The sequence below is a fragment of the Ipomoea nil genome, unplaced genomic scaffold (assembly GCF_001879475.1).
Source record: "Ipomoea nil cultivar Tokyo-kokei standard unplaced genomic scaffold, Asagao_1.1 scaffold0382, whole genome shotgun sequence".
NCBI lineage: Eukaryota > Viridiplantae > Streptophyta > Magnoliopsida > Solanales > Convolvulaceae > Ipomoea > Ipomoea nil.
The window spans coordinates 1,319,437-1,346,014 of record NW_017616810.1 but is presented as its reverse complement, the minus strand read 5'-3'; the positions used below and the strand labels follow the sequence as shown (position 1 = coordinate 1,346,014).

Below are 26,578 nucleotides of genomic sequence, written 5' to 3'. Positions count from 1 at the left end.
GTTCTCGCTCGCATACGGCTTCGAGGCCAAAGTTCCAGTCGAAGTAGTCGAGCCCACCCACCGGGTTCGCACCTACTCGGATGCAGCGAACGAAGAGAATTTGCGGATCGAGAAAAATTTCCTAGAAGAAAGGAGGGAAGCCGCGAGTGCACGGATGGTCGAGTACCAGCAGGCGGTGAAAAGATATCGCGACCGGAGGACTCGCCCGCGAACCTTCCAGGTTGGCGACCTCGTGTTACGCGATCGACAGGCCAGTCAGCCCACCGAAGGGGGCAAGTTTGCGGTTAAGTGGGAGGGGCCATACCGTATCGCAGCGGTGGTCCAAGCCGGAACCTATAAGTTAGAGACTATGGAAGGCAAGCTCATAGATCGCATATGGAATGTCACCCATTTGAAAAGGTTCTATCCGTAGAAAAGGATAGGCCGTGTACGTGCTCGAGGATTCCAAACATCTAAATAAAGCACATGGGTTACAGTTAATCGCCTCGACCGAGAGACTCGGCAAGAAAAGATAGGAAACAAGGGCCCAGACCCTTAGACGTTTCCGAGAAAAAGCCTACAGGAGTCGCCTCGCCTGAGGGACTCGGCGAGTATTGAGAGAAACGACGGGGCACTGACCCTAAACTGTTTCTGAGATAGAAAAAGCCTAATGGGTCGCCTCGACCGAGGGACTCGGCAAGAAAAGATAGGAAACAAGGGCCCAGACCCTTAGACGTTTCCGAGAAAAAGCTTACAAGAGTCGCCTCGACTGAGGGACTCGGCGAGTATTGAGAGAAACGACGAGGCACTGACCCTAAACTGTTTCTGAGATAGAAAAAGCCTAATGAGTCGCCTCGACCGAGGGACTCGGCAAGAAAAGATAGGAAACAAGGGCCCAGACCCTTAGACGTTTCCGAGAAAAAGCCTACAGGAGTCGCCTCGACTGAGGGACTCGGCGAGTATTGAGAGAAACGACGGGGCACTGACCCTAAACTGTTTCTGAGATAGAAAAAGCCTAATGGGTCGCCTCGACCAAGGGACTCGGCAAGAAAAGATAGGAAACAAGGGCCCAGACCCTTAGACGTTTCCGAGAAAAAGCCTACAGGAGTCGCCTCGACTGAGGGACTTGGCGAGTATTGAGAGAAACGACGGGGCACTGACCCTAAACTGTTTCTGAGATAGAAAAAGCCTAATGGGTCGCCTCGACCGAGGGACTCGGCAAGAAAAGATAGGAAACAAGGGCCCAGACCCTTAGACGTTTCCGAGAAAAAGCCTACAGGAGTCGCCTCGACTGAGGGACTCGGCGAGTATTGAGAGAAACGACGGGGCACTGACCCTAAACTGTTTCTGAGATAGATAAAGCCTAATGGGTCGCCTCGACCGAGGGACTCGGCAAGAAAAGATAGGAAACAAGGGCCCAGACCCTTAGACGTTTCCGAGAAAAAGCCCACGGGAGTCGCCTCGACTGAGGGACTCGGCGAGTATTGAGAGAAACGACGGGGCACTGACCCTAAACTGTTTCTGAGATAGAAAAAGCCTAATGGGTCGCCTCGACCGAGGGACTCAGCAAGAAAAGACAGGAAACAAGGGCATGGACCCTTAGTCGTGCCTGTGGAAAAGCCTTGAAGAGTCGCCTCGACAGAAGGACTCGGTGAGCAGTTAAAAAAGACTAGGTCAAAGGACAAAGCGTCGAGCTCAAGATAATACGAAAAGGAAGAGAAAAGGGAAACTTCATTAAAAAAAGGCCCGAAAAGGAGGCCAGCCTTTACAAAAGGGGGCTGTCCCCAAACAGAACAGCCCTAAACTACGGGGGAGGGGGTGTCGACATCAATCCCTTCGACTTGGGCCCCTGCCGTTGGTCCAGTCAGGGGAACAGAAGAAGGGTCCTCGGCCTGAAGAGAGGACTCGGCGAGCTCAGGAGGTGTCGCTGAAGGAAGAGTCGCCGGATCAGAGGTCGCCGGAAGAGCTGCCGGATCCCCAGTCGCCGACTGTCCTTCAGTCGCCGGAAGAGCATCTATCACGGGCTTGAGGCCCCAGCTCTCGGGAGTGAAAGAGGAGTCGCGGACCAGCAAGGCGGAATGGATCTCTGTCTGCGCCTCGCGAAAGCCGAGGCGATAGTCGCGCTCGCCCAAGTCTAGGAGGAACTCGTCACCATCCGGCGTCGACAGCCACTCCTTGGCAATCTCTTTTTGGCGAGCCTCTATCGCCGCCTTCACCTCCGCCTCGAAGGCGGCCGACTTCTTGTACTCCTCAACAGAGGTCGCAGCAATCGTCGCCACCTTGTCTCGCTCCTCCTCCCACTGACGAGTAACCCTCAGCATCTCAGAGTTGTGCACCTCCACCACCTTGAGGTGCTTCGCCTGCTCTTCCAAAAAGGCCTCCTCCGTCTGACGCAGCTTGTTGGACATAGACCGCATGTCGGTCAAATAGTTCTGCAGCCGCTTACTCATCTCCATCTAGAAGGTGAGGTTCTGCGAAACAGACACGAATCAGGTAATGAAAGGAAAGGACGAAGGGAAGGTCAAGAGGGAAACACTTACGCGGTACGATTGGCGCAGTGAGGCCTCGAGGATGTACCCGTCCCCCAGAGCATGAGTCGCCTCCACGTCCTTTGGTAGAAGGACGTTAGCACACCACTTGCGGACAGAGGAGGTGCCCATCCAGATCTGGGCATCCTCCTCTACCTCATGGCACAGCCGGATCCTTTTTGGAGCCGACTCGTCAGTTTGAACAGCCGGGCGCTTAGAACCGGAGCTCTCTGTCTGAGGAGGAGGTGGCTGTCGAGTGGGCGACACCACTGGCGACGGAGTCAGATCCACCACGTTTTGAGGAGGAGGAGGAGTCGGCCTGGGAGCCGGAGACGGTAGAGAAGAAGAGGCAGCAGCAGTACCGGAAGAGCGTTGGATCAGCCGACGCCTCATCTTTTCGGCTCTGTCTGCCATCTCGGGAGTCGGTTCAAACGCCTCGTCGGAGCTGGAGGAGTCGGAGTCGTATGGACCTGTAAAAAGGAAAGAGAAAGCATGAGGTGTTCCGAGTCGGAATAGGGCGAGATAGGAAAAGAATGAGGGGTAACGAAGACTACCTACGATGGCCGCACCCTCCGGTAGCAAGCCACGCTTAGCCATGGCCCGGACTCGGGACCAGTACTTGACGGAGTACGGCCCGAAGCCCTTCAAGAACTCGCCGCCCAAGACCGCATCGTCGGAAGGAACGGCACGTCGAGGACAAGTCTTGAACAGAGCGGCCGGCCACAGGGTCGGAAAAGTGAAAGAAGAAAGGGCAGGGCGGACGAAGAAATAAAGGAGCTTCCAATCCTTGATGGAATCGGACAGCCCCTCGAAAAGCTGTCGCCCAGGGCGAGCGGCGACTTGAACAAAGCCCGGCGAGTGCGAGCCAACCTTGTTTACGGTAAAAAGATACCGGAACAGGTCGAGGTCCGGCTCGCACAGCCACCAGTGGCAGAGATTGATGAAACAAGTAAGGAGTCGGTGAGAATTGGGCACTAATTGGCCCGGAACCAAGTTATAATGCCGGTAAAAAAGAGAGAGAAAAGGACATGGAGGAACTCGGAAGCCAAAGGCAACCGAGTGTAGATGAATACCGACACAACCCTCGGGTGGGTCGTAAATTTGCCGGCCCTCCAGGGCAAGGACTATGGCCGAGGGCCCAAGAAGATACTGGGCCATCTCCAGATCCGCCGCAGTAGCGACGGACGGCGGCCCGGAAGGACAGACGATTGGATCGAACTTGCCCCGCGGCCGTATAACGCCACCCGGCAAAGCCGCCACCGTCGTTAGAGGAGCGGGGCTCAGCGGAGTAACCGCCCCCGAAGAAGAGGGGGTCGGAGGAAGAGAAGATGTCGATGGAACGTCCGAGGGAAGTTCCGTACGACGGAGGGAAGACGTCAATGGAACGTCCGCCGGAAGTTCCATACGACGAGGAGGAGAAGAGGAGGACGAAGAAGGAGAAGAAGAAGAGGAAGAAGTCGCCTCGGTGTTGTCGACCGAGTAACGACGAGAAGAAGAAGAATGCGAGGAAGAAGACATTAACTAGGTCAGGAAGGAAATTGGAGGGGGAACAGAGTGGCCAGAGAAGCTCGAAGTTGAAACTGAAAAGGAAGACTGGAGAAGAGAGTGGGAAGAGAGACGAAGTGGCTATTTGAAGGGTAAGAATTTCAAAGGGCGGCCACGTGCCACCTTCTCGTTGGAGGGGCTGGAGGTGACGAGACGTGAAGGGACGCCGCATTTAATGCCTCAAAAGGCGGGGCGACGGTTCAGGCCTAGGGTTAGCCCACAAACGGCGCGTCTGCCCTAGGCTAGGGTCGAACGTCGCGTGACCCGGCCTGCTAAGCCGGAAGCCCGTAGCGGGCCATGGCCTCTGGGCCCACGAGATACGAGCTGGAAGCTTCTAGAAGCAACCTGGTATAACCCGGCTCATCAAATGATATCGGCCGAGCTCACGAAGAAATTCCGGTCGCGGGGTCGACGATCAGACTCGGCGACTCCCTCGACAGGAGGATCTCGCCATAGCAAGACTAGGGGTCCGTCTCATGGATCCGAGGTCGGGCGACAAAATAGTAAGAAATTGCGAGGTCGGATAAGAAAAGCACACTATTTATTCAAATCAACACGAAGATTACAAGGCCCAGGACTCGGCCGGTGCAAACTACAAGAGAAAAACAGAGTCATGGCTTGGCTTCCTTCTCTGTCGACGAGTGGGCAGCCGGAGGACCCTCTAGGAAGTACTGGGGGCGAAATGGTAGAGGACTCGGCTCAGGCTCTGGCATCTCGTCCAGATACACGGTCGGCTTCCCATCGTCAATCATTTGCAAGGGCCTCTCCAGAGCGCTCGGCGACATGGCAACGCCGAAAAGCGGAGGAACCTCCCACACCTCTTCCTCCTCGGGAGCGGGATTCCCGACCTCTGGTCCGGGATCCTCCACCACAGGCTCCATCTCCACATCGATAGACTCCCTACACATCAGGTCCAGCATGTCCGGAGGCACCACGATGGGGTCTGAAGCCGAGTCGCCCACCAGACGACCCCCGTTAGCCAGCCTCTTCTGCCTCAACCGCTCCAGTCGAGCATGCTCCTTGTTGCGAATGGACCAGCGGCGATCACCATCCCTATAACTCATAGCGCCGTGCCTTCGCAAAATGAAGAGTGTTGCGATTTGCATCAACTGGGAAGGGTCTTTATATAGCCCAGGGAAGGCGAATATCTAGGCGATAATTACGGAGGAGACTGGCATAACTGAGCCGGATTGGACGGATGACGAGAATCTTTGTCAGAGATTAGTTCCATCAGATCCGCCCGGGAAGAGCAAGATTCGCACGCCAACATAGAAAAGATTGGATTTACCCGAGCTATGGGGGATCTTGCAGATGTCAGACTGAAAAGAGTCTGACGATGTGACCGACTCCTTGACCAGTCGTCCGAATGGGCACGCAACAAAACACGACAAAACACAAGGCAAAACGAAAATAGCGCTTTTATTATTATTATGGAAAAGGAGGGTACAAGCAGCAAGGAGCTTATTACAAATTATGGATATGAAAATGCTCCTAAAAAGATTCTTTCGAGCTATGACCGACCCTAGTACATAAAGGTCACTCGCCAGGCGAGGAAGAGTCGCCCCCAAAGAATCCCCCCGATGGTCCAGGGGGAGAGGGGCAGAACGAGTCCCAGAAAGCTGGCATGAGCGGCGGCGGAATGGGTTCCTCATCATCCGGATACGCCTCCTGGTAGCGGGCGTAATCCTCGTCATCCATAAGGCTCGTGACCGGCCCGTCTAGGTCATCCAGCGGGATGGAGAAAGTCATTTTGAAAGTCAATTGTTCAGGGACGGCCACCTCCACAAAGGATCCATCTTGAGAAGTCACCCTGGCGGTTGCCGGAGTCGGCGGACGAAGCAAAGGCGGCACGACTTCTCGCTGAGGTGGGGTCGGCGGCTGCGAAGCTGAGGAGGTGGCACCAGCGGGAGATCTCCGGGGAGCCGGACGAGAAGCTTTTTTCTTGCTTTCCCTCTCAGGTCGAGTCCGCTTAGAAGGTAGCGGACGCCGAGGAGACCCGAAGTCAATTCGCTTCCCTTTCAAGGGAGAGCGACCCATAATGAACTCGTGAAGAAAAGAGAGAAGGAAGGAGGCCATTTATAGGTGCCAAGCCTAGATGAAAGAATCTCAACGGCTCCGCGAGATCCGGAGAGGATGGCTGATGATCCGGACGTTACAAGGGGCTATTCAGGGCACGGATACGGTAATTAAAGGAGACGAGCGGTTGCTACTTTTCCAAACCCAGGTCGAAGGACCGGGTATGGAAAAGTGAGGGACTAGTTGATGGGGTAAGGACCTCGGCCCAAGAGATAGGGGCCCAAAGAAAATAAAAGTGGGCCAGCATCGGGAGAAGCCCAAAGAGCAGTCAGGTCGAGTCCAGGAGTCGGCCGAGGCCCAAGCCCAGGAAAGGACCCGGCTCGAGGAGCCGTTGAGGGCATTAAAGGCGTTCCTTTAAAAGAGAGCCGTTGAAGCATTGAAGACAGGACCCGGTCGGGCTGTTACCAACCTAGGAGAGCCGTTGGTCGACCGAGTAACAACGTCCAACGGCTCCATATCTTGATTAGCCTTGAAGTCGGCCATTAAGGGCCATCAAGTCGGCAGAGGAGGAGCCACTATATAAAGGCTCCTCCATTCTTGTAAAAGAGGAGACACTTCGGACACCCGGAAGAGGAGAGAATAACAAAGAATTTCCGAGCACTCTCATTATCTCTAAGTTAGACATAAATATTATTGAGAGGTGTATCCTCCGACCAAAAGGTTGTGTTGGACCTCCTTGGGCCCAAAAACCCTAAAACCATCAGGTACCTATGAAACAAAAACTCAAAAAGTGTAATTTTGTTATACCATTGACTATGAAGGGATATGATGATACTTATAGAAGTTTTGTTCATTTTTACAATATTGTGTTAGCTATATTCAATGAAGAGTAATCCAGTGTTGTTCACATAGCGTTAATTTAGTGGATAAGAAAAATCACTTATAACTTGATTCTAGTGGACATAGTGAGAGTTTGAACTATATAGTTGATAATGTGACATTGATGAGTCACAAAAGTTTAAATACCTTTTGGATAAGGAGGTTACCCATCAACCATATCATCACCTACAATAACCAATCGAATATATTATCCACTAACTTGCTTACTACTAACTACTACCATTACTGCCTCACTAGCTAGATGTTACAAAACCATGTTGTAACTTGCCTATCAACCTAAACACCTTATACACATGTAAATTAGCATTAATTACAAAACACTATACATGTAACAATGAACAACGTGTTAACTTGAGTTATTTTAATTTATTCTATAAATCTCCAACATAATTCTGTTGATGGGATATTATATAAAATATAAATACACGCACACATATAGGGCCCCTTGGTAGCAAACGTGAGTACGTGACTGTTTAGGATAAGGATTGTGTGATTAGTGTAGTTTAGGCATTTGAATGCTTATGAAATGTCACAATATTCATCATATGGGAAGTTGGAGGAGTAGATGATGCAGCTTTTTGATGAGATGTTTATGATGATGTTAGATGGTGGACCGTGGACGTGTTTATCTTTTTTAGAGCAATTTCAATAGGATTTTTGTTAAATTTTTTTAGGAAGAAAATATTAATTATATTGTTTTTGCACAAATAAGAGATGGAACATTTTTGGTTAATTTTACTCTGTCAAAATTAAAATTTTTATGGAGTCCACTCAATGGGAGAATGAAACAAAGCAGATTGTATTAATTCGCGTTTGAGGGACGAATGCACCCAGCAGGACACATACACCACATGTATTTTAAAAAAAAAAAATCATACTGATGAGGATGCTCTTAAATGACTATAATTTACAAGTCTTCTCTCTCTTTCCTAAATGATCAGAGGAAAAGAAAATAAAAAGTTTGTTTGTTTGTTTTGTTTTGTTTTGTTTTGTTTTGTTTTTTTTTTTTTTTTTTTTTTTTTTTTTGTGTGAAAAGAGAAAAATTCACAGACAACAATAAGAGAAATTAGAGAGAGATTAGAGCGAGAGAATAGAGAGAGGAAAATCTCTTATTAAGCTCATCAATTCTTACAATTACAAATGAATATATGGGCCTATATATAGGCAACAACCTTAACCCTTTGATACTTCAAAGGACACTCGACCTATTATTTATTCAGAAATATAATAACTGAAATAATAGTCACACATTAATAAAATATTCATAACACTCACTCTTGGTCCAGGGACAGTCCTGGACAAGGGCAGGCTGGGCCCTTGCCCAGGGCCCATGCTTGGGTGAGGGCTCCATCCTATTTCCTATATATATATATATATATATATATATATATATATATATATATATATATATATATATATATATATATAGGCGAGTTCAGGTGCGGCATCACCAATAGTTCAACAAATATGCACCATCAACGTTAGGAAAATACACCACAAAAAACAGAGTAAACAGAGCCATGCATCACCAAACACACACCATTAGGTGTGAGTAAAAACACCATACACTGTTCAGAAATACACCATTGGGGGTGGTGAGTTATATGGTGTATTTTTTTGAGTCTGTTGTGTATTTTGTGATGTTTTATTGCATTTCATTGTGGTGTGTTTTTCTAACACTGTTGGTGCATATTGTTAACAGTGTTGGTGTATTCTGGAATTCCGCCGCACGAGAAGACCCCGCCGCATTTGAACTTTATTTTATATATATATATATATATATATATATATATTGTGTATAAGTAATTTATATACGTATGTTTTATTGTAACATGAATTAGCTTGGTTGGTAAGATACTTAAATTTTAACCTCATTTCATCAAAGGTCGGTGATTGAGTCCTTCCCTTCACATTTTAGAATTCCTCAACTTTACTTCTTTACTTATATATATTCTAATGTATCTTTAAAAATATTATTTTTATTGATTTTTTTTTTGTGTTTAATACAGTAGTATTTTTAATGTAGTCGGGGTTATATGATATATTTTGAGATTGAAGTATGAAAAAAAAAATTAAAGATAATTTACTCCGTACTGTTTTATGAATATCTAATCAATGTAATATATAAGCTTCTATTATGTGTCATTGTATTCAAATTATTCTAAACAAGTTTAAAATTTATCTAGTTAAAAGAAAAGGTATTTATAAAAATCATATAAATATAGAAGATGTGTGCTTTACAATATGCTTTCTATTCGAACTATTTTATCTAAATAATTATGGATGTTTCATATATTTTTGAATTTTTTTATTGCGTTTTGAAATATTTTAATTTCTTGCTCCTAGTCAAAAAGATTCGTAGCTTCACATATGTTTGTAATTATTGTTTTATAAAATTTTAATAATAATTAATTTATTATTTATTATGATAACAGTGTTATTGTTTATAAGTTTACTCAATTTTAAATTATTTATTCATTTTTATAAACTATAATAATTATTTATTTAAGAAGGTACTTACACAATTATTTATTATTTTGTATTAAGGAAAGCACCTAGAAATTTTTTCATGATTATTATTGTGTATGTAAAATTGTTAAAAAGTTGTTAATCTTATTCAAAGTTTTTGATATTAATAAGTTTTCTTTATTTAATTTAAATTTTAGGCATGATATATATATATTAACCGGAACCTATAAAATGATAGGACCGGACTTGCCTTGGCCATTATCTTTATTATACTCATGCTTTGTACAAAATCTCACTAGAAAAATTATGTGGCAAACATTTAGTCGATGGAAAAAGAGTACATGATATATGTCAAATTATATATTGCATTGGTTGCCTCATTAAAAAAAAAACATTAGCTAAGAAAATCCAGTGAGAAAAAAAACGTAGCTAAAGGGAAAAAAAAAAGAAGAAAAGTACAACCTTATATAACCTATTAACCTCAACATAAAATTTACGGCATAATATTCATGATTCAAGTAAAATGATACTCTCCCTGAAAATAACATCCTTCAAATCCTATACATTAGATTTTCAAAATGTAGAGAGAGATTTTGTGAACAAATATGTTCAACTGCCAATGAGGTGAATATACTTTATAATAATCTCGTGACTCTTCTAAAAGTGAATATATATGTACCTACAATTAACATAATTATGTGTCTTCAATTTATTTACAAATAAATAAATTTTTAATAACCAGGACTATGTGGTCTAATGGTACCCGGGTTAGATTTCCATTTGGAAGATTATGAGTTCAAGTTTCAGTGGAGGCGTTATTGGTTCTTTGTGTTTCAGTAGGTTGAGAAAAGTGTAACTTTCAAAAAAAAAATAAATTTTTAATTAACTGTCCATGGTATAACAATTACATAAATATTCAATTCCAATTGGGCGCACACGGGCAATAACATGGAGTCGGGCTGGGCCGCGCGCCGGTTCTAGGCACGGATTGAGCCACATCTTTCACATACTTGTCAGCTGTACCTGACGCCACGCGTCCTCATTCTCCATACACATTCAACGAAGAACTTTCTTCTCAGAGTGTCTTAAACTGCATCGAATCTTTCGCGGATTAGCAGCGGAAAAGCGAGGCTTCTGTACGCAAACGCACAATTACAAAGGAGACGATCGACGATGACGTCACGCTTGATCCATTCTTCTGCCGCTAAACTTTACCTCTCCAGATTCTCGTAAGTTTTGTGTCGGTGATTCTATACTAATATCCCTGCTGTTTTCTGTCCGTAGTTTATTTATTTGATAGGCTGGATGCTAAGCAGATAGGCGATTGAGAGGCATTTTGAACATTTGTTATGCTAATGTTTCTTTGTGATTTTTTTTTTTTTTTTTTTTTTTAATTATCGCAAGCTCGCAATGTATTAATACTTTCCGAGTTTTTGGAAATTTACGTGTTTCTTAGTAGTATTATTCTTGCTGCTGGAGAAATTGTGGATTGCAGGAAATGTGAGATTTTTTAGCAATTTTTTTTTAAATTTAATTTTAATAGAATTTTTCTACTATAAAGGAAATGCTAACTTGAAGAGTTCACTTGGGAATGTTCTTTTCTCGTGCTTCAAATAAGAAATTAGTTTTCCTGATTTTCTGATGTTAATTAATTAATTAATTTTTAATACAACTAAGGGGGGGTTGAGGAATCTAACCTTTGATATACTAACCTAAAGTCAAAACTTGTGCTGCTTGACCACAAGTCTTGGGCAAGAAGAGTAGAGGATTTTGGAATTTTTTGATTTTTTAAAAAATTATCGCAAACTCTCAATGTTATTAATACTCGCCGAGTTGCCGAGTTCTTGGAAATTTAGATGTTTCTTAGTAGTATTATTGTTGCTGCTGGAGAAACTGTGGATTTTGGCTTGCAGGAAATGGGGGAGTTTGTAGCATGTTTTTTCTAATTCTTTAGAAGTTTACGAGAAAGGAAATTCTAACTTGAAGAGTTCACTTGGGAATGTTCTTTTTCTTGTGCCTAAAGGAAATTAGTTTTCTTAATTTTATGTTGTTAATTAATTGATTGTTCAATGGTGGTATTTTAGTAAAAAAAGAATAGAGGATATATAGAATAGAATTGTCTGCCTTATTACTTCTGTATCATGTTGGGAATGGGAAGCATTAATGTATCACCACTGGAACTTGTTCTGAAGAATGCCAATGTTGCTCATGTGGTTTTGAACTTCACCTTCCCCAAGTATACTATTGTCACTTGTAGGCTTTGGCACCTTTGCTTTGCTGGGAAAAGCTTCCTAGGGGCAAGCTTAGAGGTCATATACAGAATGCTGTTTAGTTGGTGGATATATTTATCCCACTGTAGATGTCTCAGCTTCAACTTTCAATGAACATACATGTGATTAAGTCTCTAATTTCTGAATCCTGATACCTTAATTTCTTGAACAACACCTCAACTAAGCCTTTTGGTGTCATCTACTTGGATTCTCTTTCTCCATTCAGTTTCATTAAGAGCTAGATTCTTCGTAAGACTTAGAGATAGTATATCTTTCTCAATAATTTCAATCAAAGTAAGTTTGTATCCCCTAATTATATGTATCCTAAATCTATGTTGAACATGTCTGAAATACAGAATCATCTACTCCAGATACTACTTAATACTTATGCCTTGATTCCAGTGAATTTAATTTTTAAGATGGTTGTATCTTGTGCCCCTCCACATCTACCTTGCACTTTCATCTCTGTTATAAGCTTATGGACTTTTTTCATCACAGGCTGTCACTCTCTCTTAAAGCATAGTCAGCAAAACAAGGGTTTGGTAAAGTTTGCATATTACCTTTTAAGAAGTTTTATGACCAAATAAAATGATCATATATTCATATCCCAGATGCAATCATGCATTTCTCCTCCATATCCAATTCATCTTAATTTTATAAGTTAAAATGTCTGATGTGTGTACAATTGTACAACTTCAGTTTTCTGACATCAACTTCATTTTTCCATTTCCATCCAATTCCACCACATTTTCTGCTTGAGTGTTAGCCTACTCAAATTCTTTTTATTTATTTGGTTCTAGTTCTCTACCCAGTTGATTCTGTTTTCCTGTAAAGTACCACTCTGTAAGGACTAATTTATGTGGAAAGTTGTGTCTTGAAAAACAACATTTCATCCAATTTCAGTAGGACCTCCTTTCTTCAAGTAAATTTATGATCAGTAAAAAAATCAGTCCTTGAAGCAGCAAATAGGCTTGAATGAATGAAATTTTCAAACAGGAAAATATCAAGTTGTAGAGGGTGAGTAGTGACAGAAAACATGCAATTAGTGTTTTTCTTTCAATCAAGTCAACAAGGCTGCCAAACTTCAAATAAAAACCTGATGTCATCACTTATGTGAACTTCTTGATAGGATGGCAAAAATTTCCAATGTACCCCATAAAAGTTTGTGCAGCCAATAAAACACAAATACCTAATTAAAACCCCTAAAGATAATATGTGCCTACAGCCGTACACACACACTCACAAAAAATATCATATGCCCATCATCCCTTTGCCCACTTTCCAGTTGATACAACTCATCCATACTACCTCATTTTATCCAAAAGTACAAAAGCATTAATTTTCCAACAATGCAACCATTGATTTTACCTTCCTATTTGGGGGGTTGGACTTGATTCCAAAGTGCACCTGAGAAATTATTTACTCTAGGCTATACTCTCCATTGTATAGTATGCTCAAGTTTTGGGATTGGGGTGATTATTCCTATCTCCCAACTAATGTGGCCTTTGAACTTGCTTTATGCTTTCTATGCTTTGGAATATATGCATCAGAGGTATGCAATTAATAGGTTAATGAACTTGCTTCAACTTCATTTCTGCTTTTCTTTTCCTCTAGTTTATTTACTGGCCCCTTCTTGCTGTCAAGGGATCCTACCCTCTTTTTTTTTACTATGGAGTAGTATGTTTTACTCCTGTATAAAATAAAGGTAGACACTATAGCCATTGATGCTTCTAAATATGCAGGTATATTTCTGCATCCAAAAATTCTCGCTTTTTTTCAAGTGAGTCTAACAAAACAGATGAACCTTTTAAAGTTGAGGAAGCCGAAACAGTAAATTTGCCTCCTACAGACAAGGTTCTTAATAGATTTAATGAAATAATGCACTTTCATTATGTCATCTTCTGGCACATGGATCACATGTGGTGGCACTTCCATGTTGAATTCAGATACTGGTGCTAGGTGGAAATGGATTTGTTGGCTCACATATTTGCAAAGAAGCTTTGAATCGTGGCCTGGAAGTTGCCAGTATTAGCAGGTATGTGAGCTCCTCCCATTTTGTACAAGTTATTTATTCTTTTACATTTCATATTAAGCACAAGGAACTTTTCATAATACTATCTCCATCCTGATAAGAATGCCTAGGTTATCCATACTTGCATAGTCCTTAAAGACATCTAATCTAATATATAATGGTAGGTCCATGGGGACTGGCAAAGATAGATGCACACAACCTCATTTAGGGTTTTTTTTTTTTGAGAGAGGTTGTTATCAGTTCATGAAGCCATGCCTTAATGGTTAATCCGAAAGTACTTGGCAGCCACATTAAGCTCAATGTTCTGGGTCTAGTTTTTCAATGTGACCATTTTTGGATTTTACTTGAAGAACTCTTTGAACAGACTTAGCCATAAAGCTCTAGATCTAGTAGCTTATTCCTGCAAGATGACTTCAACTAAGTCATGCTTCAATTCAATTTTTTCTAGTTGTGAGAATCAGAGAAATAATCATGTTCCTCCTTGAAATATAAGAGATGGATCTCTTTTAACTAATTGTTCTTCTTCAAGATAAAGTTATAGTTCAACTTTTTGGGGTCTTGAGTTTAATGGATTTTAATGATGGAAGAGACTTAAGAGCTACATGTTTATATCTAGTTTACCATTGATCATAGTATAATACTAGCAGTTATATAACGTAGGTTAAATTTGTGAATATTACTTTGACTATCCAATTCTTAACTGAGTTGCTGTCTATCAGCATGTTTCTAGTTAAGTTGCAATTATTGGTTTCCTCATTTGTCAATTTCTTTTTACTTCATTTCACTTGGTAGCTTCCCACCATTTCTTTTATATAAGAGATTAAGAGCCCAACATTTCTTCAAGACCACCCACCAGGAGTGGTACCACTTTGTTGCCAATTGACCACCTAGTTGGTGATGACTATGTGTAATCAAATTTATCAGGATTCAAGTATTCCCAAATACTTTTATATTTTCACAATAAACAACTCTAACAGATATTTATGGATCACACCATTCTCTCTGCTGGCAAGAAGTTTATATAGTCTAATATGATTCTTAATATTCTTAATTTCCGCTCCTACCTCACTTTTTATTTTAGGCTGATTTGGTATCATCAATTTACTGTTTGTTGCTCCTAAATTGGTTTTTATGGATTCTTGTAGAACAGGCAGGTCATCCATATCAGAGCCTTGGGCAAACAATGTATCTTGGCACCAAGGTTTGTCTATTGCTTGGTTTATTAATTCTAGCTTCCTTTTATGATGGTGAAGACCTTAGAATTTGTTTATTACCCGGTGACAGGAAACCTTCTCTCTAATGATTCCTGGAAGGAAGCACTTAAAGGAGTAGCTTCTGTTGTATGTATTTCTTTTTCCTTTTCTGCTATCTCAAAGTATTTGTTGACAGATTAATCATGAACTAATGGATTTGATCAGTAACATACTAACACATTGGAATAGCAGTTCTTTCTACTTACATTTAGCATGTAAATGCTTTGCCATCACCCACCCCAACTACTAGGTCTTTTATTTTATTTATTTATCTTCTCATGAACCTTTTGGAGGGGTGGCTATTTGGGTGATATGTAGTTTTCAGTTCATCTGGTGGCTTCTTTCAATCTCCCTTCCCCCTCCTTTCATCCTTCATCATGAGAAAGAAAAAAGAATCTCTAACTCTGGATGTATTCCTATTCAAATGAATAGTTAACTTCATGAATAGTGTGAGTTGCAAATTAATCAATTATCAATATTTTCACTAATGTGAGGACACTTCTGCAGATATCTTGTGTAGGCGGCTTTGGCTCTAACTCATACATGTATAAGATCAATGGAACAGCCAACATAAATGCTATAAGAGCTGCTGCTGAAGAAGGTACTACTAAACACCTTATAATTTATGGTGCTTCTGCTTTTGCTTTGTTAAACCCGTTCTTTTAGTTTATGATCTGCTTATTTCCCCCAAAAGAATTTCACAACTGTAAGGTTTTAATGTTTGAGTCTGGCAATGGTGCATCAGATTACGTGCAAAGTGAAAGTGAAACTTCATTTCATCTAGAGTGAAAAATTAGCAACTCTGAAGTGAGCATTGCCAAGTGCAAATGTTCAGTCAATTCAAAGTGAACGATGAGTTCAGTTATTATGAACCTCTGCCTTGTGACCATCGTTCACCACTCTTACTCCTTCAGTGCTCTATTCACATCCAATCACTTAGTGGTTTAAAATGTCTATGTGGCAGAACTTAGGCAGGCAAAAAATTCAGTGTTTGGTTGCATATCAGCTTATCATCATCTGACAAGGAAGAATTACTGTCAGATACCTATCAAAGATTTTTTTAAAAAACAAGGAATAGGTACTCTTTAAGTGTATACTAGAATGAAAAATTTTCTCATGATTCCTGGGAACAGGCCTTGATCATTGTTGTTATGCATACGTGTTTTTTTTTAAGAACAATATAAGATGTTAACAGTTGCATATTACTCAATACTGCTGTTTTCAATTATGGTTGAATACTTAAATACCCATTATGAAGTTAATGAAACTTATAAACTGATTAGTTCAGAGACTGGGGTCTATATTACGCACCAACTTCTGAGTTGTTCTCTTCTTAGGAATGACTGTTCATCACTGATTTGGGATGATTATATTTGTAACAAATTGGGCATGATCAATACCTATGCTCTGGCTAATATGGTTTTAGTGATGGGTCAGGCCCAACTGTATTTATATATAACTAGGGCATTGTACACATGTTTTATGTGCACAGATATATGAAAGAATCCTTTCTAATGGAGTAATGGTAGACACTGATGAAAATTTTCCTCTTTTTCTGGTAATGGTGGTTGCTGAAAAAAAAGATCATCAAGAAACCTATCTTATTCTTGAGCTCATAAAAATATATAATCTAGAAAGTGTGTGTGTGTGTGTGTGTGTTTTTTTTTTGTTTTTTTGTTTTTTTTCTGGGACATTGAAGGAGAAATATCAAAACAAAAGGGCTTTGTTCAATGAGTGATTAGAAATGGAGGAGCTGCAAACTTGCATCATTTCTATGATATGCGTGTTGACTTAATGGCATCACAAACTTTGCAGCTACAGCCACCAGCATTTTTGGTGGTGTTAATTAGGAATTGTGTGTTCATCCTTCTTGCTTGTGTTGCTACTTATTTATTTTTACTGTTCCATTGTATCGCATCTTTGGGTGCAGGAGTAAAAAGATTTGTTTACATTTCGGCTGCTGATTTTGGCTTTGTCAATTACCTACTACAAGGTTATTATGATGGAAAGGTATGAATAACATTTTGTTTGCAAATAGAGGAAACTAAATTTTGGATTGCAACATATAAGAAATTGTAACTTGATGATTTAATAAAGGGTCAGTTGAATCACATTGCCTTCATGTGGTCAAAAAAGGTTGCTTCCAATCTGATTTTTCTGTAGCATAAGCAATCCATTATTTTTGTTAAAAGTAGCTGTCCTGAAGTCACTCAAAGAAAGAACCACTAGCTACTGAGATTTGTAAATTGACATGGTATCAATATAAAATTGTTGTGCATGTGACAGGGTATTTTTCTGTATTTCGTATTCACTTTTAATTCAAGATGTAATGTCTTAAGTAATTTTGGAGCTTCTTTAATTTTTCCACAGGGATATGAAGAATAACAACACGATGCCCTTGTTTCTATTTTTTGTTTTTGTTTTTGTTAATTTTTTTTCCCCAAAGGATAGCACCTTTTCTCCTAAATCCTAATATGTACATTTTCTCATTTCTATTTTATTATTCTTTTGAAAGACAGCTCCTTCTTTTCTCCTAATACATTTCCTTTATCACATTATGCAGAGAGCTGCTGAAACAGAACTATTGACCCGATATACCTATGGAGGTGAATATCTTTCTTTTGTAGATAGTTGTAATCTGGAAGCAGTTTTTGTGCTAATTATTAGCAGCAATTATATCCCATGTAGTTGAGGATAATAATACATATAAAATCATAAGTCTTACCCCTCTCTAATAGCTAGATATTAGTGCTAGCAAATAGTGTCGCGTTCAAATCCTACATGCTATCCGTCATCAAAATATTTCTGCGTGTTTAGGCTGTAAAGAATTGGCCCAAACCCATGGGGGTGCATTATTGATTAATATATAAATTGATGTATGTGATAAGTCTCCCTCTCTAACAGCTTTGAGAGCATTGTGAAGTGTACCTAGTCACACACTATTTTCTACACTTGTATCATTCGTGTTCTTTTGGTTTTATTCAGGTGTGATTCTGAGACCTGGATTCATCCATGGAACCCGTCGTGTTGGGAGCATGAAATTGCCTCTAGGTCTTGTTGGTTCTCCTCTTGAGATGGTAAAATGGCTTTTCTCTTACTTTTACCTTTGTTGCATTATCTATCCCATTGGTAATTGCTGCATATCTTTGTTTCTTTTTCTGCTCCCCACCCCATTTTCTAAATACAAGGCATATGCAGACTTGACCACTACACATTCGCCATTATCTTCTATATCTCATTGCAGATTCTCCAACATGCGAAACCATTGGGCCAGCTTCCTGTTGTTGGGCCCTTGCTCACCCCTCCCGTTAGTGTTACTTCAGTGGCAAAAGTAGCTGTCAGAGCGGCTACTGATCCGGTTTTCCCTCCTGGAATCGTCGATGTCCATGGGATATTACGCTACAGTCAACAGAAGTCTGTATAGATGAGCTTTTTGCCAAGTAGTTCCCGCGCCAACAGCCATTCTCTTTCTTTTTTTCCCTCTTTTGCCTTTTCATTTTCAGTGTAGCATTTGTAAATTCAATAAGAAGTTGGATTTCTATGGAAAAGGTCATTCACACACAAATAAATACATCTAACTTGGCAATAAGTGGTCTCATTCTTTTGTTTAGGAAAAACATGTAAAGGTGGTGAGGCAGTGAGATGGGAGTGCAGTGCATATCGCAGCACTCTAAAACCAGGTAGATGTATTTGGACACATTTCTAAACGGTGGAAAAATGTATGTTACTATCACCATAAAATCTTGTTTGATGGGTCACTATTCCATTTATTATGTCATAAAGTATTTCCTTCTTAGTGTGTTGACATACCATTTAAAAAAGGGCCCCTTTTGTAAGACTTACTCTCAATTTTTACTTCGGGCTCTGATAGGTTATTTTTTTTATGTGGCTCCTGTAAAATTGTCTACATCAATATTTTAAGTGTGAGAGTAAAAAGTAGGAGTATGGAATGAGAGTACATATAGTATTTTTTCTTTTGTAAACTTCAGCAAAGGCATTCATTCAAACGAAACGAACAGAACTACCGACTAGAAATTCAAACCATTTTCCAAGCTCCATTAACCAAATACTTTAGCACCTATGGGGAGAAATATTTGGATGTAGAGAAAACAAGAATTTGATTGGAAGGACTAAATATGACAACAAAAGAATATTTATGTATAAAAAATTAATAGTTGAGAATAAAATATGTAAGGTGAATTATAATTAACGAACTAAAAATGACAATAATTAAAAAAAAATTAATTTAATATTACTAATTAAAAATTTATTATATGAATAAGTATAATAAAACTAGCATAAGATACAAGTAGACTTGTTTGGAAAACATACATCCATGAACAAAATATTGGCATTATTATTATTTATTTAAATGAATATTAATAAATTATAAATACAATGATTCCGTTCTTTCTTTGAGTATGTATTTTTTTCAAAGGTTGAACCTTAACTCTAAAGAGCTCCACACTTCGGGCCGACGGAGCATTTGGGAGGATGTAAATTATGGTGACTCAACTGAACATGTATTATAGAGGCTAGATCGGTGCTCACGGTGCACAAGGAGCCCCCTCACTTTGTAAAGAGTATGTATCTTATTCATAGGCTTGGATGTCCACCAGCTACTACAGCCTACAGGGAGTATATAAAGTATACGTATGGTGAATGCCATACGGTTTTATAGTGTTATTATTCCTTCGCCTGCACAACAGCGAAGCCAAGCAGAGGATTTTGTTGAGTATCATAGTGGAGTTCACGGCGCAACAGCTGAAGGGCTGCGACGGCACCGATCCGTCGAAGCCGATTTACGTGGCGGTTAGACGTCACCACCGGCCGGAACTTCTACTGTCCCGGTAGGCCCTACTCCATCTTCGCTGGCAAAGATGAGCAACAACGCGGAGGATGTTTCCCCTTCCCTCGAAGGTCTCTCCGACAAAGAAATTGGTAGAGTTGTTTAATCATAATTGCTGTAATCTCCACTCTCAATATTTGCTTCTATGCATGAATTGAATGCCAGAAATATATTAACTACAATACTCTTAACGGAATCTGAATCATTATAAATCAATCGAATGTGAGCATCTTAATTATCTACGACACATGAAATTGTGGTTGCCTGCCAGGGTTATGTATGTTGTTATGTTCTACTAGTCTGTGTGGTCAACAACTTTTGTATCAGATCATGTTTCTCTATTTAGAGATATAGAAGGAAAACAATGATCCTACTAGCTTTATTAACTAACCTATTACAAAGGAAGGTACCCAATTTAGCACGTATACCGCACTTAAAGCAACTAAGCAAAACATGGGTTTGCATTGAGGATGTGATGGTGCTGTCTCTCTACATTTCCATTTTTGGCTGAAGTACTGTAATCTCTTTTGGACTATTGCACTAAAATAGTTATCTCCCATTGTACTGATTATTTATCAATTATCACAAATTCCTTAGTGATTGGTTTTACTCCGCATTGAAATAGTGAAATTTGGCCAAGATTGCATATGAAGCCTTACCGGCCCAACCCAATTGCTAGAAAGCCTAGACTATTCTATTTGGTTTATAAATACACTGCCAAGGTTTAACCCTATCTTTGTAGGTGCTCAGTTAGAGCTTATCCAAAAGCCATAAAGGTGCGTGATTTCTACTATTTTTGCTAGATTGATTTTCTTTCTATTGATTATAGATGATGAAATCATGTTGATCGGAGTTTGTTGTGTAGTTATTTCTTGAATGAATTTGTTTACTATCTTTTCTTAATCTAGAGAAAGCTTTTTTGCCAAATGCAAAAAGGTAAGTTGCGGTGCTATGTTTGATTTCTATTTTTGATTTTTGATATCTAGATTGAATTAGAAGGCAAGTATATGATATACAGATCATACGCTATTGATTAATTATTCTTGCTCATATGCCTCAAATTTGCTTCTTCTTCTTCTTCTCTCTTTTTTTTTTTTTGTTTTTTTTTTGTTTTTTTGTTTTTGAGTTGGTTATCTCCTTCATTTTTTATTTTCTTTATTGTACTGAAAAAAGAGAATGAAATCATATATAAAAGAAAAAAAATTGTAGATATATATAACAAGATCAATTCATATTTCTCTATTTGTTGTTTATTTATTGTGTAGTTTGTAGTTTCTTAATATAGAATGATATTCTTAGAAAAAGAAAATTTGGAGGATGGAAGATATGAGAGTCTAACATCAAACATAATATTTGAAAAAGAATTGTGCATAAACCTCTCTAAGCTAGGTTGCCTTGTGATCCAATTCCGTTTACTTGATCATCCAAACTTGAACCATTCGATGTGAACTACATATGTAAAAGGTTAGTTCAAGTTCATGTTTCTATGGTAACCATTGTCGGCAAACTAGGCGGACAAGTTGATTGACACAACTGTTTTTTTTTTTTTTTTTTTTTTTTTAATGAGTTTATGACCCAAGGGTGCCTTGATTAAGCACAAGTGCTTAGGCTAAACTTGTTTATCACAAATAATAAAGAGCAAAAAAGTTGAAATAATAAACAAGAACATGAGATTTTTATGTGAAAACCCAAAAGGGAAATACTATTTTTTTCCCCATGGTTGAGCTCTTTGATGCCATTTATGGTGGTTTGACTTCATGAAGTAAATGAAGGAGAAAATAGGAGAAAGGTCTTGCTACAAGTCCCATTACAACTAGAGAGAGAAAATGTAGCGTGTGCACTTTAGACTCTAGTGTGTTGCCTCTACTTAGACTTGGCATCCCCTCCTTTTCCTTGTCTTTCATTTTATATCTTGGACCCCAAATAGTTGAGGTTGATTTAACTCTTGAGTTGGGTTCCAAGGTTTGGGCTATCCTCTTCGAGTCTTGGGCTAGTGAATTTACTTGGGCTTTGTGCTAACCAAGCTCTAATGGGGCATTAGGTTGGACCCATTTCCTAGAATCTTGACAGGTTTGTTTTGCTCAAAACAATGTAGTTTTGAGAGAAACAAACCTAAATCGTATTCCCAAATTGCAAACCTTTTGCACAAGTTTGCAGCAGTCACAACCCTGCTCTTTCGCTGTTCTCCCCTTCTCGTCCTTTCGTGTAGTTTCCCTATCCAGCCGATTGCTGTGACATCGCCATAGGACCATCGCCGCGGCGCCGTTCATTAGATCAGTCATTTGTTCACCCCTTCCGTGCAGTTGCCCTAGTCGATATTCAGGTGCCATCGTTGTTCGCCATTTGTTGCCATCACTTCACCCAGACACCATAACTATTGTTGTTGGTCTTGCCCAGCCAGGTTTTCAGTTTTATAATTTCTTCTTTTCCTTTGTAATACACTAATTTTAATTTGTAATATTGTTAGAAAAATGATATGAGGAATACTTGCTACAAGAATTCTTTTTTTTTTTTTTTTTAAAGAAAAAGTAAAATCCATTTTTATTTTTTTTAATGCATGTGCCTAGGTGCCCATCAACTGCACGATGAAGCTTTAGCAATTCTTACTACATTGATTTTATTGTAATATATTAACTTGGTAGCCAAAACACGAAAGCTGACATGACGCTTGTCACAAGTTCTCAATTTAAAACATTCCATTAAGCATCTATTGTTTTTCTTTATTTAAACATTGCTTAAAACCCCTACTTAGAAATGTAGAATCCAACATTATTCATTCATAATGTGTTTATAAAAATGGTAATAGGAATTTATAAGAAATACAGCTGTAGTTGTTTGAAAAAATGGTTCACTTATATCAAAAGTTGACGGTTGACCTTTAATTTATTCTTCTGCCCTTATTATTTAGTATCCATTATAGGTTGTTTGTGTTTTTTTTTTTATTTAAGGAAAGAAGTGTACTTATAGAGCAATAACATATCGTTTGCAATTTGATACTATAAAAAATTTATAAATCTTCAATTTGTAGGTTTCTCTTTAAGAAGTATATATTGAGTAGACAGGCCATTGAACAAAGAGTCTAAAGAGATGGTAGAACACAAATTGTGAGGCGTACCTCACTTCTGTGTGACTATAAGGCATGATGAAAACCGGGAAAAAGTGGTAATTTATTTTTGCACTTTGCACATCTCTATATTGGAAATTTTATTCACTTATCCATCATTTCCCTTTAATAATGAATGTTGTAATAATGAATGTTGTGTGTCATTTGTAATTAAGAATGTATATGTTATACTCCCTATTAGACAATCTTGGTATTTTAATATTGATATCTCAATCATCTTCTACATAGAAACTTGATTTGATCTCTTTCTCTTTTCTTGAACTCTTCTGCATTGGAGTGTAGTTGTCTTGTAGCTTATTTACTATTAAACTTTATCCAATCTATTGTCATAGATTCTTTTTGTACTTTCACTTCTATTTTAGTCAGCGCAGAAATATGTTTCAGTGCAATTCTTCTTCCAAAGAATTTATATGGGAAATTCTCATTACATTTGGTAAATAATGTACAAACATGATACTTTGAGAGGCTTTGAAGAGAATACTCTGATCTAATACTTAAGCTGGTTAGATGTCTAATTTTTTGGAGTGCATGCAATTGATAATTACAGCATATCAAGACTAAAGCTTCATATTGGCTTAGTTTGTTGCCTTAAATGAGATTGGACAAACACCAAACGACTTGAGAGTCTTGTAGGTTGGTTTCTGGTAAGTTTATGCTTTCATTAGTGCAAGAAATTTAGTTAGGTAACAAATACCACATGGGCAGTTGGTTCAAAAAGGCATAGTTAACAGATTAACCAATTCTTCACTACTTTTATCCCAAGACTGGGATAAATCATACACGCTCCTTAACCTCAGTAAAATCTCATCGTCAGGAAATTGTGTGCTTGTTACTTTATTCTGAACACTAAAATGAATCAAACATGTGACTATAGAGTTAATTTTTTTTATAGGATATAATATGGGATCATTTGGCCCTCTGCATTTCACAATATTTACCTAAATCATTTAGTTAGGGACTAGCCTCAAGACACAGGTGACATTGTAAAGGAGTGATCTACATCCTCACCCATGTTCATTTGTATCTAATTTCAAGTGAATTGAACTACATTATTCATTTATTATACTTAGGGAAAATTGTAATTTATGCCCCTCAAGTATAAGCCAATTATAAATGTCACCCCTCAATCCTAAGTGGTATAAATGTTGCTCCTGAATTGTCAAAAATGTGGTCATATATGCCCCTCCTGAGGGGCATAAATTACAATATACGGGGGTAATATATAGCGACATTTTGACAATTTAGGGGCAACATTACCAACATATATACCATTTAGAATTGAAGAGTGACATTTATAATTGGCATATATTTGAGGGGCATAAATTACAATTTTCCCTTATACTTACTGATGTGAATGAAATGGTGCATCAGGCTTTGGAAGCCTGGGTGCTTAATATATATCGATTGGGATAACTCTCGTGTTACAATTTTGAATTTGAAGCAAATCCCAGTGGAACTCCTGGAGTTCATGCCAAAAGGCTTATCAGGCAGTGCAGTTCTAAGAGGCCTTTCCAGTCGACATTGGACAGTGAAATTATCTCTAGAGGCATATCGCTTGTTTATAAATGAAGGATGGGATAGATTTTTTGAAGAAAATGCTCTTTGTAAAGATGACTTTCTAGCTTTTGGACACTGTGGAGGTGGCGAAACCGAGAAATTTGATGTGAGAATTTTTGATAAACATGGAAGAGAGAGGCTTGATGTGTCTGATGCTGTAGGGCTTTCAGCAACCAATCAAGAAATAAAGAAAGAAGATACTAGTGTAGCTTTTGGCGGGAAAGAGAAGGGCTGCAAATATTCTGAAAATAACACTCTTTCTGGTCTACAAGGTAAATGTATTTTGGTCGTTTCATTAAGTTTCTACTCCCCTGTTTAACTTTGATTGTCATTTTTTAAATCAATTTCATTACATTTTTATGCCCTTTTAATTTTTAATGTTGAGCATGAAGATTAATCGAAATGTATAAGTTTTTGATGAGAAGGGAGCATGATACGCACGCACACTGCACACATAATTTATTTAAATTGCATTAAGGTTTATCACCTATGCACTTCAAGCATGTGTTTTTCACTGGATGTGCAAGCAAAAAGTGGTGTTGCAACAATAAATTTATGTATACATATCTCTAAATTTGAATATACAGACTCTTACTCGCACTTTAAGCATGTGTTTTGAAAATCAGGTGAAAATCTGGGTGATGGTCTTCCGCCTGGAACTTCAGTTCACACAAGGTCTGTGAGGAACAGGGATGGACCAGCTAAAATTGGTATTGCAACAATGAATTTAGGTACACATATCTCTAAGTTGAATATGCTTAGACTATTACTCACACTTTAAGTATGTGTTTTGAAAATCAGGTGAAAATCTGAGCATTGGCTTAAGCCTGAAACTTCATGCAAGAGGAAGAGGGATGGACCAGCAGAAAGTGGTGTTGCAACAATGTCTCTAGGCACGCGTATTTCTAAATTTGAATATACACAGACTCGTATAATTTGTGATTGTGTAATAAAACATTGAAACATTGTTGGTTATTATTAATAATATTAATATTAATTTTACTCCATATTCTTTCTTGTGCAGACAGAAATGATACAACTGAAGTCGCAATGAGTGCATGGTCTAAATCTCTGGCATTCAGCTCCATCAATCCCTTCTTTAAGTGCATTCTTACTAAACAGCATTTGCAAAAATATCATTTGGTAAGAAATTAGTGTATCTAATGAATTGACTTCAAATTTGGTATTTGTTAGCCTTTGTTCTTCCATTGTTATCTCACTATTCACCTCTCTTGTATCAACACAAGTTTAATATCTAGTTTTTATTTTCAAAGTAGTAAAATTTTAGAAGTGCCAAACTTTAAGTTGAAATTTAGTATAATTGAACTAAACAATAATGGAAGAAAAAATATTGGGACAGGAGTATATTTTACCAAATTAGTGATATGTATGTTTGTTTCCTGGTTCTAGTAATCATCCTCTTTTTTTGTTTTATTGTTTTCATTCATATTGTTTATGCGCGCACACAAACATATCATATGACTTCACGACTAAGATATGTGATAAATTATTTTGTGATTTATTTGTAGAGCATACCTCGAGAGATGACATACCCAGGCCTCCTTCCTACTGAAAAAACAATGATTGTCCTTCGTAATTTGAAGGATGAGGTTTGGGTAGTGGGAGTTGTGCCCAACACGGGAGGCCATTCCTTCATTTCTGGTTGGCATAAATTTGCCCATGAAAACAACCTCATGGAAGGAAATGTTTGCATTTTTGAGCTTGTCACAAGGAATGAACTGTTGGTCCATGTGTTCAATTGAAATTGAAAGAACTTTTGATCTTATTTTACTTACTCCAGTGTTATCAAGGCGTCGCCTAGTCGACGCCTAGGCGTCCGGTCAGTCGAGACCGAACGGCGAACGCTTAATGTGCTCGCGTCGCTTAAGTGTAATATACAACCCAAAACTCCACAAAACATACATGGGATGAACCTACACACTAAGGCGAGTTGACCGGTGTAATTTTTAGCTGGAGAAGTTGCCGGAATTTGCCTCACGTGCCGGCGCGTGGCGTCGGAGCAGCGGCTGCACGTGGTGGCTTTGATGGCGGCGCG

The 26,578-nt window shown here is 39.3% G+C and overlaps 2 protein-coding genes across 2 annotated transcripts; both read left to right on the top strand.

Annotated features, from left to right (window-relative positions):
- Positions 1–10,413: 10,413 nt before the first annotated feature.
- Positions 10,414–18,743, top strand: LOC109171933 (uncharacterized protein At1g32220, chloroplastic). The gene is made up of 10 exons (XM_019321040.1): positions 10,414–10,666; positions 13,450–13,561; positions 13,654–13,742; positions 14,885–14,940; positions 15,024–15,079; positions 15,500–15,593; positions 16,923–17,002; positions 17,556–17,598; positions 17,978–18,069; positions 18,237–18,743. The coding sequence occupies exons 1-10, from the start codon at positions 10,611–10,613 to the stop codon at positions 18,414–18,416; spliced, it is 858 nt and encodes a 285-aa protein (XP_019176585.1). The 5' UTR covers positions 10,414–10,610; the 3' UTR covers positions 18,417–18,743.
- A 4,270-nt stretch (positions 18,744–23,013) lies between these two features.
- On the top strand, positions 23,014–26,308 carry LOC109171935 (B3 domain-containing protein REM20-like). Its single transcript, XM_019321041.1, has 5 exons — positions 23,014–24,794; positions 25,149–25,232; positions 25,324–25,415; positions 25,547–25,665; positions 26,052–26,308. The coding sequence occupies exons 1-3, from the start codon at positions 24,320–24,322 to the stop codon at positions 25,413–25,415; spliced, it is 651 nt and encodes a 216-aa protein (XP_019176586.1). The 5' UTR covers positions 23,014–24,319; the 3' UTR covers positions 25,547–25,665; positions 26,052–26,308.
- The last annotated feature ends 270 nt before the right edge of the window (positions 26,309–26,578 follow it).

Excerpts from the sequence above, each read along its gene's own strand:
- LOC109171935 (XM_019321041.1), top strand. The coding sequence starts at position 24,320 with ATGAAATGGTGCATCAGGCTTTGGAAGCCTGGGTGCTTAATATATATC. Across the intron at positions 24,795-25,148 it reads CACTCTTTCTGGTCTACAAG|GTGAAAATCTGGGTGATGGT; the intron begins GTAAATGTATTT and ends TTTGAAAATCAG. Across the intron at positions 25,233-25,323 it reads GGATGGACCAGCTAAAATTG|GTGAAAATCTGAGCATTGGC; the intron begins GTATTGCAACAA and ends TTTGAAAATCAG.
- LOC109171933 (XM_019321040.1), top strand. The coding sequence starts at position 10,611 with ATGACGTCACGCTTGATCCATTCTTCTGCCGCTAAACTTTACCTCTCC. Across the intron at positions 14,941-15,023 it reads CAATGTATCTTGGCACCAAG|GAAACCTTCTCTCTAATGAT; the intron begins GTTTGTCTATTG and ends ACCCGGTGACAG. Across the intron at positions 15,594-16,922 it reads AAGAGCTGCTGCTGAAGAAG|GAGTAAAAAGATTTGTTTAC; the intron begins GTACTACTAAAC and ends CTTTGGGTGCAG.